We start from the raw sequence: 18786 nt of genomic DNA, 5'->3' as shown, positions 1-18786 counted from the left end.
CGTGAGACATTAAAACAGAAGCAAACACAGCCCCTTATCAAGAAATAAAGTGCGATAAAGGTTATATGCAGTAAAGGTGAGATATGATTAGGGCTTGGCCATTTGGCCTAAAATCAACATTTCGATTAATTGAACATTTTAACTTGATTGCGATTAATGAACGATTTTTATATTTATACATTTTTCTTATTATTTTTGTGCTCTTATAGTTCACTGACAGGGTTTGTACAGTAAATATGCTCACATATTACAAGTGATATTTTTGAATGAAGGGTGGATTACTTGATTTTTAAAATAATTGTAGGAAACTCAAAGTATCTCTGGTGCAGCGATTTGGTTCATCGTCCTAGCTCCCTGCTCTCTTCACATGGTCACCCACTGAAGCTAAGCAGGATGGGAGACCACATGGGAAAGCTAGGTTGCTGCCGGAAGTGGTGTTAGTAAGGCCAGCAGGGGAGTCCTAACGCCCCAGTATATTGATTGGGACTCTGTACTGCTCAGTGGGCATTGTCTTTTTGATGAGACGTTAAACCAAGGTCCTGACTCGAAAATCCCAGGATGAAATCCCAGGATGTCCTTCGAAAAAGAGTAGGGGTTTATCCCCTTCATCTTGGCCAAGTGTGCTCCCTGGCCTCTTTCCATCATGGCCTTCTGACCATCCCCATACCATAATTGGCTTCATCCCTCTGTCTCCTCTCCACCAATCAGCTGGTGTGTGATATGCAGTCTGGCGTCGTGTCATTCAGGTGGATGCTGCACACTGGTGGTGGATGAGGAGATTTACCCCAATGTGTAAAGCACTTTGAGTGTTCCGAAAAGCACTGTTAAAATGTAAGGAATTATTAATTTTATGACTTGACCAGAGATCAGATATGTCTGCAAAGTGCTAAACAGTTTTCAGTTCAGCAGCTACATTTTTACAACATGTGTTGTACGTGAGTGGGGTCACGTAGCTCCGCACACAGGAGGGAAAGTAATAGTAAAATCGACCTGGAAAAATTCGATCGATTATTGGTTCTTAATGCCGATTTCAATTACCTTTTGATTAATCGCCCAGCCCTAGATATGATGTAAAGTTTGTTTACATGCACTATAAAATTGTCTGTCTGAGTAGAATTAAAGTAATGCGATTGAAAGATTTGACTATTTTTCTGATAAAATAAAGTGACAGGCTGAGTAAAAGGTATCTTTTGCAGTGCATGTAAACACACATTAGCAATTTTCACACTGCACTTAAACCCAGGTAAAGGAACATCTTACCAATAATTTAGAAGCAAATTTAGCTCTACTCGCATACCTAAAAGGCACCTAAATTAAGTCTTTTGTGTATTCAGAATGTGTCTGTAAAGTTACAGCTAAAAAGAAACATCAGATTATTTATTATAGCTTTCAGAAGTTTGCATCTCGTGTTTAACTTTGCACACAAGTGTGACATGATTCACATTAATATCCACAGCTGTATGGACATCGTTATGTTAATGTACAAAATAAACCTGATAAACGTCCAAAAACCGGGATTGTAGCATCTTCTTTTATAATTGTACTGATATACGGCTTTGGTAAGGAAGAAAAGACAGTAAAATCGCTGTAATTCATTACAAACATGCACTGTTTTAAAAACGTTTTAAACTTAAAAAGTGTAAATCACAGTGAGCTAAACAGATCTTTTAATTCCAGTTTCTTTGCCCATATCCTGTCTTGTTAATATGATCATAGGTCTTACTACGGAAACATCTTAATACACGACTGGGTGGGCAAACGGCATTCCTACGACACTTTATTGTGGGCCTTAAAATGAGAGGGATTTAGACCCTATTTTAATGTCAGGAAATTAAAAAAGACATTTTATTTTCACTCCAATATGACTGTGGAGACACACTATACCTACACACAGTTCTGTCCAAACAGCTTCCAGAAGATGATTTTCATCATAGATGCCGTTTAAATGTGGATTAAAATTATCAGGATACGGTTTACCCAGGGTTCACAATGACCCAGTTTGAACTCTTTCAAGTGTAAAAAGACCTTTAGCATCCTGCAATTGACCAAACCATGATATCAGTCCAAAATGTTTTAATAATAGCTCAAAATAGAATTTAACACACAGTCATCTAAATTATTTCAGAAAGTGGTATGTTGAATAGGAAATTCAGATTGACTTATGTACAGCTTTGGGGTGGGAAAAAAAGACCAATGATCAACAAATAATAATGAAAGGAAAACAATCTGAGGACAAGACAGTCAAGTTAGAGAGAGTGTCACTAAAACAGGAGGGCACATCAACCACAAACGGACAAAAATAAAGTAAGAAATCAAAGCAAACAAAGTTACCCTTAAATGACAGCCTGTAAAAAAATGGATTTCCCCATATTTGAGAATATAAGAGTACAGTTCACAATCCCCAATGCTGCCTTATTTCTTTTCCCGAATAAAAGAGGGGCATACATGTGCCCTATAACCCCTCTTTTACTGGGCACGTCTTCATTAGTATAGCTGTCCAGCAGTTAGAGCGATGCGCATTGAATCGTCACATGACACTGTTTAAGAAAGAGCCCATTTTGAATTCAGTTTCACTTTTTTTTACAGAAAGAAGAGTTGACACTACCTTTCCATGAAGTGTTCCATTAGCAGCCTGACAGGACCCGTACATTTCATCAGTACTTAGAGAGATGAGATCTCTGACGTGCTTGCTTTGTATAAAACAGTGTGCATGGAGATGTGAATCTCTCCCCTGTCACCAAATGTTTGCCTTCATTGTTGGAAGGGATGGCATCATGGGGCTGTTCCACACTTTTCTCTATGACCCTTTCTTCTTGTTTGACATGTTCGAACAAAGAGGCCGACACATATGTCTAGGCTGCATGTCCGTCAACACTGGAACATCTGTTCGCTTCGGTTGCTTTTCTAAGCAAGGCTTTGTCGTATTTTAGGAATGAGGAAAACCAAATAGTGAAGCATCCCACTCAGAGCAGATTGGGCCATATGTTTTTGAACCCTGTCAGATGTACAATCCACATTTGGGTGACAAAAGAATTTGTCTTTTATGCACTGAAAACATTCCCTTTCTCTGAGATGGTGTTAACTTTAGAGCGTTCTCTTGGGGTCCTTGTACAGAGCACAATTTAACACACTGTTAAAGAGAGAGTACATACAACATTAGTAATACAACATTTAGGACACCTCCCTTTTATATCAGCACTTTTCATAATGCCTGCTTTGAGATAGTCAGTTTGGTTTTTCACCACAACAAGAAAAGTGAATTGTTGCCCACAGCCTGTAGATGCTTTTTAGAAAGATTTAAATTCTGTCTTCAGTTCTTACTATTTGTGTTCTTTCCTTCCTTCTGTCAAGTCAGCATTAAAAATATATAAGTACTTCTCTTTCTACAACCATTTGGTCTGTTATGTCACAGACTAATAAAGGTTGCATATAAACAGACTCTATATGAACTGTAATGAATGGCAGCACAGCTTTAGTGTCCTTAGTTGATATATTGTATGGGAATATATGAACAAATGCTTTTAATATACATATATGTGTTGTATCTGTTTTGTTACAAAATAAATACAAATATCTTTTTTGTTTTTATACTATACTTGAAACTGGGTTGCTGTTATGTGAAGCAGGTCTGCAGCGCAAATTTCTAGTACTGTTTGTTTCAGACGTTCAGTAGTTTTGACTGTCATATGGTAAAGTGAGCTTTGTGAAGTTTGTACTCCAGGGATTTTTTGTCCATCCTTCTGTAACTCTCTATTCCGCTCAGCATGCCTCTTTTGTTAGCCCTTGAGCAACTTGCCCCAGCATTTCATTTCTGAGGTCTTTTCCTCTGCCGTCTGATAGGACTTTGCCTTGGTCTTGCTGATTCAGACATTTTACTGGTATTGGAACAGTCATGAATGCCTTCGCCTCCTGAGTCAGAATGGTAGTGTGAGGTTTTTCAAACTCCATTATGTGTTCTTTCCAACTGAATGAGGCTCCCCCATGGCATGCTCTGGCTGCCAATAAAAGCAGAAGAGCTGAAACCGCCAACAGGACTGCTGGGGTCAGGTCTGGTAAAGGATCTGGCATTGACACCTCCTTGGTCCTTAGATGGACACATGAGGTGTCATTAGGGCCCAGGTGCAGACAAACCTTGTAATGAGTGCCTGGTTGTAAGCGGGTTAGGTTGAATCTTCTGGTGCCAGCTAGAATTCGTGTGCTGTGCCTATGATGGTCTTCAAGACTGCCGTTGGCCACCCAGGATAAATGGGCAGTGGGGACATTATGGCTTGCTTGCCAGCTCAGTAAGGCATACCTTTCTTTGACATCTTGAACTTCAAAACTATCCTCTCGCCTTTGAGTTCTTCCTCGAATCAAGTTGCTTCCCTCCACCTGTAGAGTCAGGCTTCTAGTATCAGCCCCCACTAGGTTTTGTGCAACGCAAGTGTAGAAGCCGGCCTCTTCAGCAGTGACTCCAAAAATCTGTAATGTGCCTTCTGTGAGAACCTGATAACGTCCATAGCTGCTGGATGGAGTCAGTCTCACGCCTTGGGGAATGACCCAGTAGATATTTGGCTCTGGCTCTGCGAGTGCTCGACAGTGCAATGCTACATTGTCTCCATGTTTGACTTCAATGTAAGAGGGAAATGTGCTTGGGGCAATTAAGGGCAGGCAGCTGTCTGCCATCTCTCTGAAAGAGACTTCTTTAACTCGCCGAGCTTTCAGCTCAGGAGGCTCAGAGCAGAATGTGGATTGCGGCTCAATGAAACGGACTGGCTTGTCATTGTCGGCTCCCACCCAGCGGATCAGGCAGTCACAGCGAATGGGATTGGAGTGCAAGCTGATTTCTTGAAGGCTGGGCAGCGACCTTACTGTCTGGCTATGCAGGGCACTCAAGGCATTACTGTTCAGCATTAGACTTTCCATACTCAACAACTTTTGGAAGGCCTGAGGGTGAATATAGGAGAGACGAGGGTTGTTTGTGATCTCCAGTTTGGTCAGTTCGGGTAAGTTTTCCATCGCTGAGTGCTCAATAGAGATCAACTCCTCCATGTTATTTAAGCCAAGCTCCTTCAGGTGGAGCATGTTTCGAAAGTCTCCCCTCTGCACTAGCTGAATGGGGTTTTTGTTCAAATCAAGAAACTTTAGACCAGGCAACTTCTGTAGTGCCTCTTTTGGAACTTTAATTAGGCTATTATCATAAAAGCTAATGCTCTCCAGATTTTGAAGCCCCTCTAGCGCACGCTCAGAGATCTCACGCAAGCCCATGCCTGCCAGGACAAGACTCCGCAAAGATCCCAGTGGTTTAAAATTTAGGTCTTGGATAATCTCCACAGGGTTTCCGCCAATCATGAGGACCTCCAGTTGTTGCAAAGCATGGAACCAACGCCGGTCAATTACAACTAACCGGTTAGAATTGAGATGAAGCCTTAGAAGTCTATCCAGACCCTTGAAGGCCCCCGGAGAGATGCTTCGAAGCCTGTTGTGATTGAGGTACAACTCCTGCAGGTTAGAGAGACCAAAGAAAGCTGCTTCTGGGAGGTGTCTCAGCTGGTTTTCCTCCATGTGTAGGCTGAGAAGAGCTGGCAGGTCAGTTATCCTCAGGTTGCGGGTACTGGTAAAGCTGTTATGGGAGAGATCCAACTCTGTCAGATTGACAAGGCCCTGGAGTTCACTCTGGTCCACAGAACTGATGAGGTTACTTTGCAGCCGGAGGGTTTGTGTCTCTTGAGGGAGGGAAGTGGGCAGCTGGATAAGTAGCAGGTCATTGCAGTCTACTGTAGGAGCCTCTCTGTACACAGACTGGGGGGAGTACCAGGGCTTGATTTGGCAGACACACTGGTGAGGGCAGGATACTCTCCATGGCATGGACTGAATGACCAAAGAGCTTGTGACTCCAAGCAGCAGATGTGTGTGCAGAAGGAATATTGCAATATGTCCCATTTTCATAATTAAACTGATATAGTTTGATAATGATTCACTCTGAGCTGGACCTCACTTCTGTCTGCTTTTAATAGAGAAACATAGGAAAGCCAAGGGTTTAGTTCAGTTTTGTTAAGTATTGTCTCAAAGATGAAGAGAGCTGTTTCTTCATCTCCAGTCTTGCGAAGTAGTCACACGAGTATCTCAAAATTCCCTTTTTCCCTTTAGATGGCTTTAATTTTCTCCACTCACTCTGTTGGTCTTACATCATAGCAGGGGAGAGTAGGGTTTATACTTGGTTTAAGGACACACCTGGAAAAGAGAGAGAGAAAAAAACAGTACTCAGTCACAAGAGGGATTACACAGAAATTGTCACAAAGTTTCATAATTCCATTTGACAGAAAAATGTGTGTTGTCTAACTGCTTAATGTGCCAATTTTTGTTTTACTTTTGTTCTATAATTGTCCTTTACTATCGGTATCCCCTCACACTTCAGATTAGTCATTGTTATTTAATTGTTACTCTAAAGAATATAGAATATCTAAGTTGCTATCAAAACACTTTGCATGCTCCTCAGGTCATATATTTGTCGTCCTAAGGGCTCTTCTGAATTAGTTCTGGGACATTCCATTGAATTTCACTGCACGTCCCAAAGATAGTGCAAAGTGACTGCTGTGAAAATACGAGAGAAATGCATGCTGAAATTTAGTGAGCCTAATTCATAGCTTAGGATTTAGCTCTGCAAATAATCAGGGCCCTGGTATTACTCATATGCTGGGGGCTTGTAAGGAAAGGGGGAAAATATGACATGTTTTTGGCTAAAATCACAAGATGCAGACTCAGAGGGGACATAAAAATGCATTAAGAGAGGAAACTCGGTCTGTGGTCTAACCTACTTTGTTTAAACTTTGTGACATGGTGTGTAGGGGAAATCTTTCAGCTGTCTACTTTGGATTTAGAGCTTCTTTACTTTTGGGGAAGAGTTTAAACCTTTTTCATAGCTAACTTTACGAGCGTCAGCATGGGAGTTAATGCAGTATTATTATCACATTACTATTTGCAATGCCCCATTGTCTGGTTTTGTTCCTGTAACTATTATGTTCTCAACTACACACCATCTTTGACACAAAGTTAATTGGAGTTAACAGTCTATAACAAGTCTAGACAACAACAATGAATGTTATTTTTGGTCAGTTTTTATCCCTTCACATGACCTCAACAATTGAACCATCACATTTTATTTAGACACCAAGCCTACACAAAATAGCAGTAGTATTCTTGCTCTGATGTAACATCCACCCTTTCCACCCTTCCTCAAAGCTCTGCCACAGTAATCCATCCTTCTCCTGAATGCCCAATTAGTCCTAATATTCTCTCTGTCTCTCTTTTGTCCCCCAGGGATCTACCTGCTGGTTCAGAGACTATTTGTGCTTCCTCTTCACTCACTCTCATATATGCACACTGGCGTGGAGGGATGGAAGAACGATCTATAGCTATCAGTGAGCCCGTGTGAGCACAGCCCCGAGCGCTCCCCCACCAGCCATCAGCATGTGCACTTCACCTTCAAACTCATTTACAAAGTGTCAACTTCTCAAGCAGAAGCTTAGCCTCATGATGCACAGTTACCTTGGCCCAGCCGGTCATAAGACATGTTGCGTATGGTCTATTCCCTGCCTGTGTCCTAATGAGTTGTGAGGGTATCTTGAGTGCCTCTAACGTGAGGTGATGGGAGACGTTTACATGTGGGTTGCTCGCTTGTTTCATACTGTGTACTGCATTTGCATAGTTCACCTATCTTCCTTTTCACTGATTTTATTTTAGCCAGAAAGATGCACGCAAGGCTAGGCAAAATAAGTGCAGGGGGCCAATGATGAGCACCCTAATTTACCTCCAGAAGGTAGCAGCTGTTGTGGTGCCATGCAACAGGTGGTCCCATCTTGCAAGTACCATTTTATAGCCTGTAAATAAATGTGTTTTCACCCCCGAGCTGCTATAATGCCATTAGGTCTGGGTGTCGATACAGATTTCTTGATTCAATTCAATTGCATGTCACAAGCTCTTTGATTTTGTATCATTTGGAGTACTCCAGAGCGCAGTCTGGAAAATGTGGTGGTGGGGCTGAAATACTAATCCTGGTGGAAACATAAAGGCAAATGATTGCTAGTCTGAGCCAAAGGGTTGAGCAGTATGTCTAGTTGTGCCTCGCTGCATGTTGAGCCAGACGGTCCGTTCAATACACCACTACCTTTGCCCTATTACACTAAACATAACCCCAGTCAACTGTTCCACCCATTATGTCTAGATAGGGGGAGCTGAATGCCACTTGGCTCTGCAATATGCAGTACTTGCAATTAACCACTAATATTATGCCTTAACCCCCCTATTGACACAGTGATAGCGTTAATGCTTCTCATTTGCTTTTAATGAAGTGATATCAAGCTTTGCCAAACTGAATTGTGGGTCCATCAAGTCGTGTTCGGTCCGTTGAAACAGTTTTTAAAAGCATCAACGCAAGTGTCAGCCAGATAGATCAATTTAAGCATTACCAGAGCAGACATGAGCCAATCATGTGTGTGCAACGCCAGAGAATAGCAGAATGTCAAAATAGAGGAAAAAAAACTTTCATCATGGTGTGTAATCACCCAGTGTGATAGGATTAATCTTTATGTACATTACTTTTTATACACTACTACTACTTCTGTACCTTTTTGGTGTCATGGTCTTTGCTGGATGTGATTGGCTGTTATCGTCACTATGAAGCTACAGACACGCCCTTCATTAAGCATTAATGGAGATGCTCTGTGTGAATGGGGCATAGGAACTATAGGAACTTTACAAAGAACTAACTTGCAGACTTCTGATATTGCTGCCTGTTCTATGTACCCAAAAAACCACTGGGCAGGGCTGACTAACTCTTGTTTTGAAATTGCCTAATCCTGCAGATTTTAACTCCGGCCATAGTTAAACACCCATAAAAAGCCAGTCAATGCATACTAAAAACAACTACTAGAAATTCATTTATTTATTCATTTTCATTTTCCTTTGACTTGGTCCCTTTATTTACCACAGTCACCACAGCGGAATTTACTGCCAAAATATCTAGCACATGTTTTACACAGCTGATGCCCTTCCAGCTGCAACTGAATACTGGGAAACATCCATACACACTCATTCACACACATACAGTACACTATGGCCAATATAGTTTATTTAATTCACCTGTACCGCATGTCTTTTGACTGTGGAGGAAACTGGAGCACCTGGAGGAAACCCATGCCAACACGGGGGAACCTGCATTCTCCACACAGAAATGGTAACTGACCCAGCCTGGACTCAGCGACCTTCTTGCTGTGAGGCGACAGTGCTAACCACTGAGCCACCTACTCACCCTACTACTTGAAAATGCCTACTAAAAACCTACAAGCAGATGAGTTTTTTAATAAAGTTGGATCAAAATTCTGCGGGACTGGAGTTTGTCACCCTTTCCATAAAGTGGAACTTTATCAATGTATGTGTGTGAGTGTTCCTCTATGGACACTTGAGCAGAGTCAAGCTCTGAACAAACTTCTTCCTGACAGCCTAAGAGTTAGGGATGTCCTGATCCGTTTACGTGATTGGAAATCGGGCCCAATCATGCATTGTTTTTATGCTGTGGCACAGTGTATGATCTCTTTCTTGACTTCCCACAGAAACCGCAACGTGTGCAGCATGAAATCACTTTGTTACAGAGACGCTATCGGTTAAATGCTGGCAAAGTAGAACACGGATGCAGCTTGAAGCAGTGAGCGTGAGTATTTCTGCAGTCTGGTGGTATTATAAAGTTGATGATGACAACTATGCCATAGCAAACTGTGAGATTAAAACTTGGGGTTGCCTGCTGGATATTTTAAGTTGAGGTGCTATTGTCAGCAGAGTTGTTGAATGTTAAAATAAGGTGAATTTAAAAAAAAATAAGGAACATCCTGGATCTGTTTCTTCGCTCTTCTTTATTCTTTTTTTTATGTATTAAAGAAGTATCAGATTGGGTTTTGGTATCGGTAGATACTTAAAATCAAATGACTCAGATCCTGATTGGGACATCCCAACTAAGCATCAAGAAAAAGTTTGCATTGAGAGGAAAACCACAGGGGTTTAGGTACGATTTGCGGCTGGGCCTGTGTTTTTGATTCACTAAAAGAAAACAGATTGAAGTATTGATGCTTTACAAAAGTAGTAATGAATGTGTTTCCAATGACTCCACATTCTCCACTTCTGGTGTTTTTGCAGTCAGATTCCGTGATGTTTGATGAAGCTGGCACAAATGAGAATGAATGTGACACATGCTTCAATGTGGCTCTGAAAGCTTCCTTTTCACAATAATCGTCTTTTGTTGACCTTAACAAAGGATTTTGCAAGCTACTATTATCTCCCCTCGGCAACAAAGAATGTAATGACAAGACATGCTTAAAGATGTATTTTGACACCAGCCTTTGATTTGACCCATGAAACATACAATCCTGTCACCACCCTAACAAATGGATCCCTACAAAAGCTCCGTCAGGTTCTTTTCAGTGCTTTGTTTCAGTTTAATCACAATTAATGTTCTTGATTTGCTTTTCAGATTGCAGGGATTAACAGATTTTTACCAGCCTCATTTTTGTACAGGCCTGGCATGAACACTGAATGTGGAATGTACGAGCCACTTCTGGCCGCATGCTGATGAATGGATCTCAGTACCAAAGCTTCTCCTGTCCTCTCCTTCATCGACTCATTTCAGAGCCTGACCGTGAGTAGAAAAGGAAAAAAGTCTGTTTACTCTAGCAGTATTGCAGTTTTGCCAGACTCTATTAATTTTTTTTTGTTGTTCCACACACCTGCAAATGATTGGACGGTCCTCAAAGGTGGGTTTGCATATTGCATTGACGGCTGTTTTGGGTCGGACAGTATTTATGTTTGTTTATTCTGTGCCAAAGCAGTAATTTCAAATCCAGCTTTTTATATTTCCTTTGCTTTTTACATGCTTTTATCTTATTGCAATCCATACCATCACTATATATACTTGTCCTCATATCATGGAACTATTCTTCAAGCTATTTTACTTTGAACAACAACAACCCCCCAAAAAATAAAAGTATATTCTGATTAATCTTTCATCAAGGGACTGAATTGACTGGCAGTATTCATCATTTATGAAGCATGCTTCAGGTTATGAAATAAAAGGGAATATCTGAACCGATGTAGAATCCATAAATTGTTATGGGTTTGTAATAAATGATTTTGAATGGCCGTTCTCTCTTTCACCGGAGTGCAGAACAATCTACAAAGAGTGAATGATGTTCAATGATCCTGACAGTCGTAATTCAATTAAAACAAGACTCAAAGGAAATTTAAAAAGTTGTCTTGGCTCAAACTTTAGTTCTCAGCCTAGTTACATTCATCTTTGCACATGTAAAGCATCATCATAGTTCTTGTATTATACAGTAATCAAATATTTACATTAGATTTAAAAACAAAAGTAATATTTCTTGGCTAAATTATTCCAGTTATATATGTTTGAAAAGTGCTACATTTCTTTGCAACTTTTTTATGTGCAGTGCAGTACACTTAAATTAATTGTTTGTCGTGGCATGAATGATCAATATATATAAATATGCCTTGAGCCCACTGAATATCTATACTAAATAGGGATTTATTTTTTTTTAGCATTAGCAGGACCTTTTACTATTAAACTAACTTTGGGTCAAATATGAGAAATGTTAAGAGCCCTTATAATGTGTCTTTAAAAATGACCTTCTATGCTGTGTGTATGTCACCGACTCGGTCCCAGTAACTCCCCTCGCTGGCCAGCAGAGGCCACCATCTCCGGACTTTTAGCATTACGTCATCCATCTACACTGATTGCGCATACACCTGATTGGAATCTGGCTAATGACCCACGTACCTCTTATAAGCCGCACTCAAACACTCGTGCAGTGCGAAGTCTTGTTTAGCCCCGGCCAGCATTTCTGAGCGTTATCTCCAGCCTGATCTCCTGTGCACGACTCCAGCCTGTCTCTTACTCTGCTTCGCCTTCTGCCTGCCCACGACCCACGCTTGTTACACGGACCCTGACTCTCTCTCTGCCTGCCCACGAACCACGCCTGTTATACGGACTCTCATCCTCGCTGCCTGCCCTTGACCCAAGCCTGCTTAACGGATCCTGATTCTCGCTCTCTCTCTTCTACTCATGCCTGGTAACTCACTCTGTGTCTGTTCATCATCAGTCTTGATACTCATACTACTACTGTGGATGTGTGTGTGCACTCCGGTGCAAATTGTGTGTTTGAGTGAAGTTGTGATTAATAAATACTGCATAATGGATCCCTCCGTGTCAGTCTCCTCGTTACAGTGTAACAGCACTATGTGAATGAAAACAACTAGCTGAGGTTTAAAAGTGCACCTTGTTTAAAACTATTAATTCTTTGACAAATTAGTCGACTCAGAGTTGAATAAATTAATCATGTTGGTTTCGGATCTTTTGCCTGAACGCGTCGACGTTGAAATCAATACTATACATCACCTAATATCCAGTACCACGTCTGGTCAAACGTGAACGAGCCTTTCCCTTCAGACACTGGCGGACCACGGGACTGATCATGACATTAATATGACGATCCCTGACAGATGGAGATTTGATTGCGGGGAGTTAAAGTTCATTTTCACGATACCACAGTATAGTCAACCTAGTGATGTGTTTGTTCCTGTCATATTTTTGATACAATAACCTACGCTGCAACGTGGGATTCGTCGGCTGTTTGCTATTAGAGGAAGAAGCAGCAGAGACTATTATGTATGGAACTTTCTTAGACTTTAAAAAGGACTTTGTCAGTAACTGTTACAGTTCATATGGACCAGTTTTTTCTTCCTCCGAATCATAACATGCAAGTGTAAATAAAATTGTTGCCTCATTTTGTGTAGTTTGCAAAATATATAATGTTATTTAAGTGTGTGTTGTAACGTGACACAAGCTTCATCCTTTTGCAATTTAAATGCGTTTCTGAACTCGCAATCCTCTGCTGTTTGTCTTTGCTATGGCTACCATCAGCTGTTCCTCACACATGCAGTGTGTTCAATTTTTAAAACTTTTGCCATTCTGTGGATTAATACTGAATGTGGGTTGTTGTTGTTATTACTTGGGGTTATAATTAAGAGTAGAGTAATATGTTGGTGTTTAACTGCATTGGGCTCTCACCTACTCTGTGTGCTACTTCATAGTCATGTTGGGTGTTTCCAGGCGACCAATCACAACAGACTGGGTTATCAGACCAATCACTGCAGAATAGACTTGTAGGGGCTTGGGAACAAATCATATGGGAGTCGTTGGGGTAATTAGGTAAAAATAAATGCATAATATAAGACAATAAAGGTTTTTTTAGTCTTGCATAGATATCAGTCTGTTATTGGAGACCCCCAAGACCAAAATATGACATTTTATAATGCAAAATAGGGGCATTTTAAGTTTTTGTTTTAAAATTAAATTTAAATTACTTTTTTAACCCAACCGTTGTTTCATTCTGTATTTGACCCAGCACTTATGTTAAAACAGCCCAGCAATTTTTAGATTGTATCTTTGTAATAGTTTTGTGTATTTTTTTTCTGTCAGAGTTTGTGTGTAACATTGGAATTCAATGGAAGGACTTAACTGTCTGTCTCCTTCTGCTTTCACCTGCGCTGACCTTGCCAGCCTATTTTCTGCCAACTCTAATATCAAGCTCAGACAGGACAAGCTGCCTCTGCTGCCACACATAGTGTGTCTCTCTGCTTTTCAAAACTTTAGTTTGACCCCTTTTGCTTCCAGTAGCACTCACTTTACCTGGAGGAACTGACACAGAGTCCATCAACATTACTTTAGATTAAAAAGACGCAGGACACTGAATTGTTGCCGATGACAACATCACAAAATAACATCACAGAAGGTCTTAGCTCTTGAATGTTATATTATAATTTGCCATTATCGTTTAATAAATAAATGTCATTTTTTTATAGACAATAATGGTTTAGGGATCTGAACATTATGAAACGAATGCATTCCTACACTCCTGTCAGTAGATAAATTAAAATTCCAATTTTTCATTTGTAACATGTTTGCATTGAATACAAGGATGCAAATTCTAAACTGCCCCATTAGAAGATTTCCTTTTATAAAACTGAAAATGACATCAGTCAAATCGGCGTTCTTGCAAAGGGAACAGGAAAACTGATAGATTGGAGCACGACAGCTGTGTGTTTGAGAAAAACATGTTGGCGCTGTTACTTTTCTCCACTAACTACCATAACAACCACGCAGCATTAAAAATACATTCCAGCGCCACTCGTAGGAAACTGACAAAATCAAACCTCCTGCTCAACAATTCGAGATGCTTGCTTTGAGTTACATGGCATGTCAGACAAAATCTGTCATGGCAGACGGGGACTTTTATTGCTCATAACACATTTAGGTCTGTTTTGAATCTAAGATATATATACTGTAACGTTCTTAAAATTGCATATCTTTTTTTTTATATATATAAGGCAATAGAATTCGCAAGTAATTAACAATCTTTCAACGTGCTTTGTATACCAATAACTTTGTTTCAAAAAGTGTCAAAAACCTAAAGCCTTTTCCTTTTTATCCCATGTGTCTTTGGCTTGAGTAGTGACAAGCTATACTTATATTTAACTACATATATTAAATTGTTTTATTTTTCATGAGAAATTTAAAGTTATTATATTTGTTAAATTGATTATTATTAAATTGAAAGTTAATATAAGTAAAACAAATTTATTTTCACTATTTCACTATATATAATAATAAAAGGTGATCATTTTACTTTCCATTCATTCGAAAGGGGTTAATAATAGTAGTTCTCAGATAAGCGAGAGAGTTTCAGTTGTAGAATCTATGCTATTTTACAAATAATTCATGTTGCATATATAACTACATTTGTATACAGCTAGTCCATTATAAGGTTTCATATTTTCTATGTTTACATCCCGTTCAAAGGTGACCCATATTATCTAACTCTACTGCTTTTCCAGCATCTGTTTGTGTTTACTTAGTTTAAAGTAATCCCTTTTTTGCAAGAGTTTGTTTTCAAGGTATTTGCGCACACACGTATAACTTATGCATTCGCAAGCTTGGTTCATGCCAAAAAAGTGAGATCCACACCTGGTTTCGCTAACCCTTGAGACAAAGAAGAAAGCTTTTGAATAATAACAAGGGGAACAACACCTGAAGCAGAAAAAGCACAAGTTAATTGAATATTCCTCTTTTTTTCCTCAATAGAGGCTGATATGAAGCACAGAGAAGACCCCTTGAGCGTGCAAGCATTGGATTTACCCACGGCCATCCAAAAGCAGTCATAAACATCGCCTTGGTGTGGTTGGCGACTCAAAGCCAGGCTAATCCACCATTGCGCAGATGGAAACTGATTGGGGATTTTCATCTTGTTATCTTCGCCTTCATCGGCGTGAGTCTGCTTTGCCAAGGCTTTAGGCAATTCCTCCAGGGAATGGTTGGGTGAGCCTGCTTTGTATTATCCTGACTTCAAAGGAACTTCACTGCAGCCTAAAAAGAGCCCTATATATTTTTTAATTCTCTGATTAGACACATGACTTGGGATGAGGCCCCTGAAGCGCACCAGCATTTATAGAGAAATGAGTGGGCTGTTATTTAATGGTGCTTCTGTGGCCTACATCTTTGACCACGATGCATTTCATTTAGTTCCAGCTGTTTTTGAATGTAAGAGCTTGTCCTGTGTCAACAAGCCCTAATAGCGTTTCATAAGCCTCTCTGTGTAATTGCAGCACATACGATAGTCTTTTTGAGAGTAAAAAACCTTGTTTTTAAAAAGAATTACAAAAAATTTAAAGTGGAAATTAGGGCTGCACTATATCATTTCCGCTTCGATAAGGTGATGTGTGCACATGCAATAGTCATATCGCAAGATAAGCAATGTTGAGTCTGATTTATAGTTAAACAGGAGCCACAGAATTGTATTTAATTACTGTATTTGTATGGAACATATACGATTTATGAAAAAAAAAATTCTTACATAGAATTTTTGTCTGGTTTTTAAACCTTAAAGGTGCATGAGGTGATCTGCCTAAATGCTAACCGGTTTAACATAATTTCCTTGAAACATAATCCTTCCACTGCCGTCTAAAGCCACGCCTTCTGAAATCACAAAGGCTCACATTAAAGATGACAGACCCACTAGATAATGTCATTCGCCAGTTAGAAAACTTTATAGTACTTTATAAAACTACAATTCCCAATGAAAAACTGTATTATATCGAGCACAGTTGTGCAGTTAGCAAGCAAAACTTGTCATAGTGTCTAATATTTCGTGCATGCAAGGATCGGTGGTCTCACACTCTTTGTCTTAGAGTGACTACTGTATACTTGGTGATTGGCCGGCGGTGTGCAGGAATTACACTTATTACTAAGCCATACTTGCATGCTATTTCAGACCGAATATTCAAAGTAGAAAGGTTAACAATATAGGGAGTGTGTCACAGGTTGTCATTGTTCATAAATGAACTAATGTGAATACAAAACCAACTTCACCTCAGTATAGCAGGCTTGGCAGAATAGTTTTGTTTTTATTAAATTGAAAATAGTCACATTAATTTTCTCTGGGTGTGCAGTTGAATGCACGTGTACACAAGCGGCGGCTCTGCGTGAACGGCTGCAGATATACAAATCTACATTTGTTAACAGACAGTTTGGGCTACTTATTAGAATTATGGAAAATGTTGGTCCGACAATATTTAATTAGATCAATTTTTTGTTTTGTTTTATGCTTTACCCAGAATATAAAAATACATTTAATTCATTTACTTTATTCATTACTATTGGAATGTGAAGCGACTTTTTATGTGTTGTTAAGAAATCTGTGTTTTTGAAACTAATGCAGACAGCAGAAGTCAGTGATTTATTTTAATTACTTAGCCAGACATTTTTACTGTTCCAATATATTATAAATGTTTCCTAAAATAAAATATATTTTGTTCAATGGGGAAAAAATGTGTTGTTGTTTTTTACCCAGACAAAGAACCTATTTTAGAGCAGTAATGACAATACTGTGATATCGTGAAACCATGATATTTTTATCCAAGGTTATCATACGGTCAAAATCTTATACCGATCCATGCCTAAAGCATAATGGCAAGCATTATACTGAAAAATATTACAGATTTTGAAAGACTACATTATGATGATTTAAAATATTTATTTAATGTTAAGTTATTTCAACTACATTATTTTAAGTACATATTTTATTTCTATTAAATAAAATACATTAACAAATTACATATATAATAAGCATTAAATTTCACCTGTTTGACAAGCAAATCTTTCTCATTTTAATTCAATTTAACTGAAAACATAAATTAAATGTAATAATAGACATTTTACACAAATCTAAAATGGACAAAAAATGTTATATAAAATGTCTAAATACAAATTTACATTATTAATAAAAAATATAAAATACAATATGTATAAAAACTACCTCTTTGTTGATACTAAAATAACACTTCATTTAATTTGTGTAAACTAGGGTTGAATCTGCAGACATTTTTTTGCCATTTCTGTGCAGAATTTTGTAAAAACTGCAGATTTCTGTGGAAAGATTTTGGGATTATCATAACTAAAAACTTAATATATGAAATAAAAAGAATACCTTTTTTACTTGTATTTAATGTTTGAAATTCTTTAAGAAACTTAATAAATATGAATTCACACAAGTAAATAAATAGTCTCTGTGGGCTAAAAATCTGCGAATATCTGTAGATTTCCTTGGTCGCAGATTCTGTGTGGGCCTAGTGATAACTTCTTATTAATAATAATTTCTTTAAATTATTCTTCATTTACAAACGTTTACATTTTTGTACTGTAAAATAATAATAATAAAAAAAATGAATAAAACACTTTCATAGCCTATCCCAATTTTCATCTTTTAAATGTAATTTACACACAAAAGCAATAATGTTGATTGGTAATCTGTAATGTCAATGTCTTCAAATAATCCTCCATATAATAGTACATTTATATGTTATGCATTTCCCCTAAGGCAACAGGTTAAACAGACAATTTGAACATGTTATCTCAATTTGACATATTATCACATTGGTAATCTATTAAAAGCCCTGTTTATGAACACAATATATGAACAGTGAACAATATATCCATGGAAGTCTTCATGGAGCAGTTATTTTGTACTCGATAGCAGCAAACTAGGATACGAACAAGAGTTATTCCATCTTTACCGCAGCACACAAACCCCCCCGCCTGCGTCTCAGGAGAGTGTCGTATATTCTCATTCACCTTCCTGACGAATATTGACCTTTGTAATAATTAGATGAGTGCTGCGGCAGCAACTTCCTTGCAGCTTCCCTTCAGAGCTTCACCCTGTACACAGCTAAAGAAAGTGTGGTCTAGACCAGGTGTTTGTTTATTCGGTTCAAATGTGTCTTACACTGCCCTACAGTAATAGCATTGTTGTAAATATGAGCAAAGAAAAAACATCTTTATTTAACATATTGATCTTTTTCTGAAAATATGAACTAAACAACTTAAAACATTTGAACTTTGTTAAAGGGATAATTCACTAAAAAAATAAAAACTCTGTCATTATTTACTACCCCTTTTTGTGTTACAAACCTATTTGCCTTTCTTTCATCTGTGAAATACAAAAGAAGGTATTCTGAAGAACTGAAGAGCCTGTAACCATTGACCTCCATAGTCGGAAAAACTATGGATACTATTGAATAGAAAAAATACCATGGGAGTCGATGGTTACAGATTTTCAGATTTAATAATATTTTGTTTTGTGTTTAGCAGAAAAAAAAGAAACTTATAAATGTTTGACACTACATGAGTAA

At 38.7% G+C, this 18786-nt stretch overlaps 1 protein-coding gene across 1 annotated transcript in view; it reads right to left on the bottom strand.

Annotated features, from left to right (window-relative positions):
* Positions 1-2058: 2058 nt before the first annotated feature.
* The window catches only part of lrrn2 (leucine rich repeat neuronal 2), a 97639-nt gene continuing 80911 nt past the window's right edge, over positions 2059-18786 (bottom strand). Inside the window, exon 2 of the mRNA XM_021479828.3 lies at positions 2059-6213. Within this exon, the coding sequence (XP_021335503.2) occupies positions 3760-5928 (2169 nt within the window). The 5' untranslated portion in view covers positions 5929-6213 and the 3' untranslated portion in view covers positions 2059-3759. The remainder of the gene's footprint in view (positions 6214-18786) is intronic.

The sequence above is a fragment of the Danio rerio genome, chromosome 11, assembly GCF_049306965.1.
Source record: "Danio rerio strain Tuebingen ecotype United States chromosome 11, GRCz12tu, whole genome shotgun sequence".
Taxonomy (NCBI): domain Eukaryota; kingdom Metazoa; phylum Chordata; class Actinopteri; order Cypriniformes; family Danionidae; genus Danio; species Danio rerio.
Note: the sequence above shows the minus strand (reverse complement) of the source record. Positions and strands in the feature narration are given on the sequence as shown.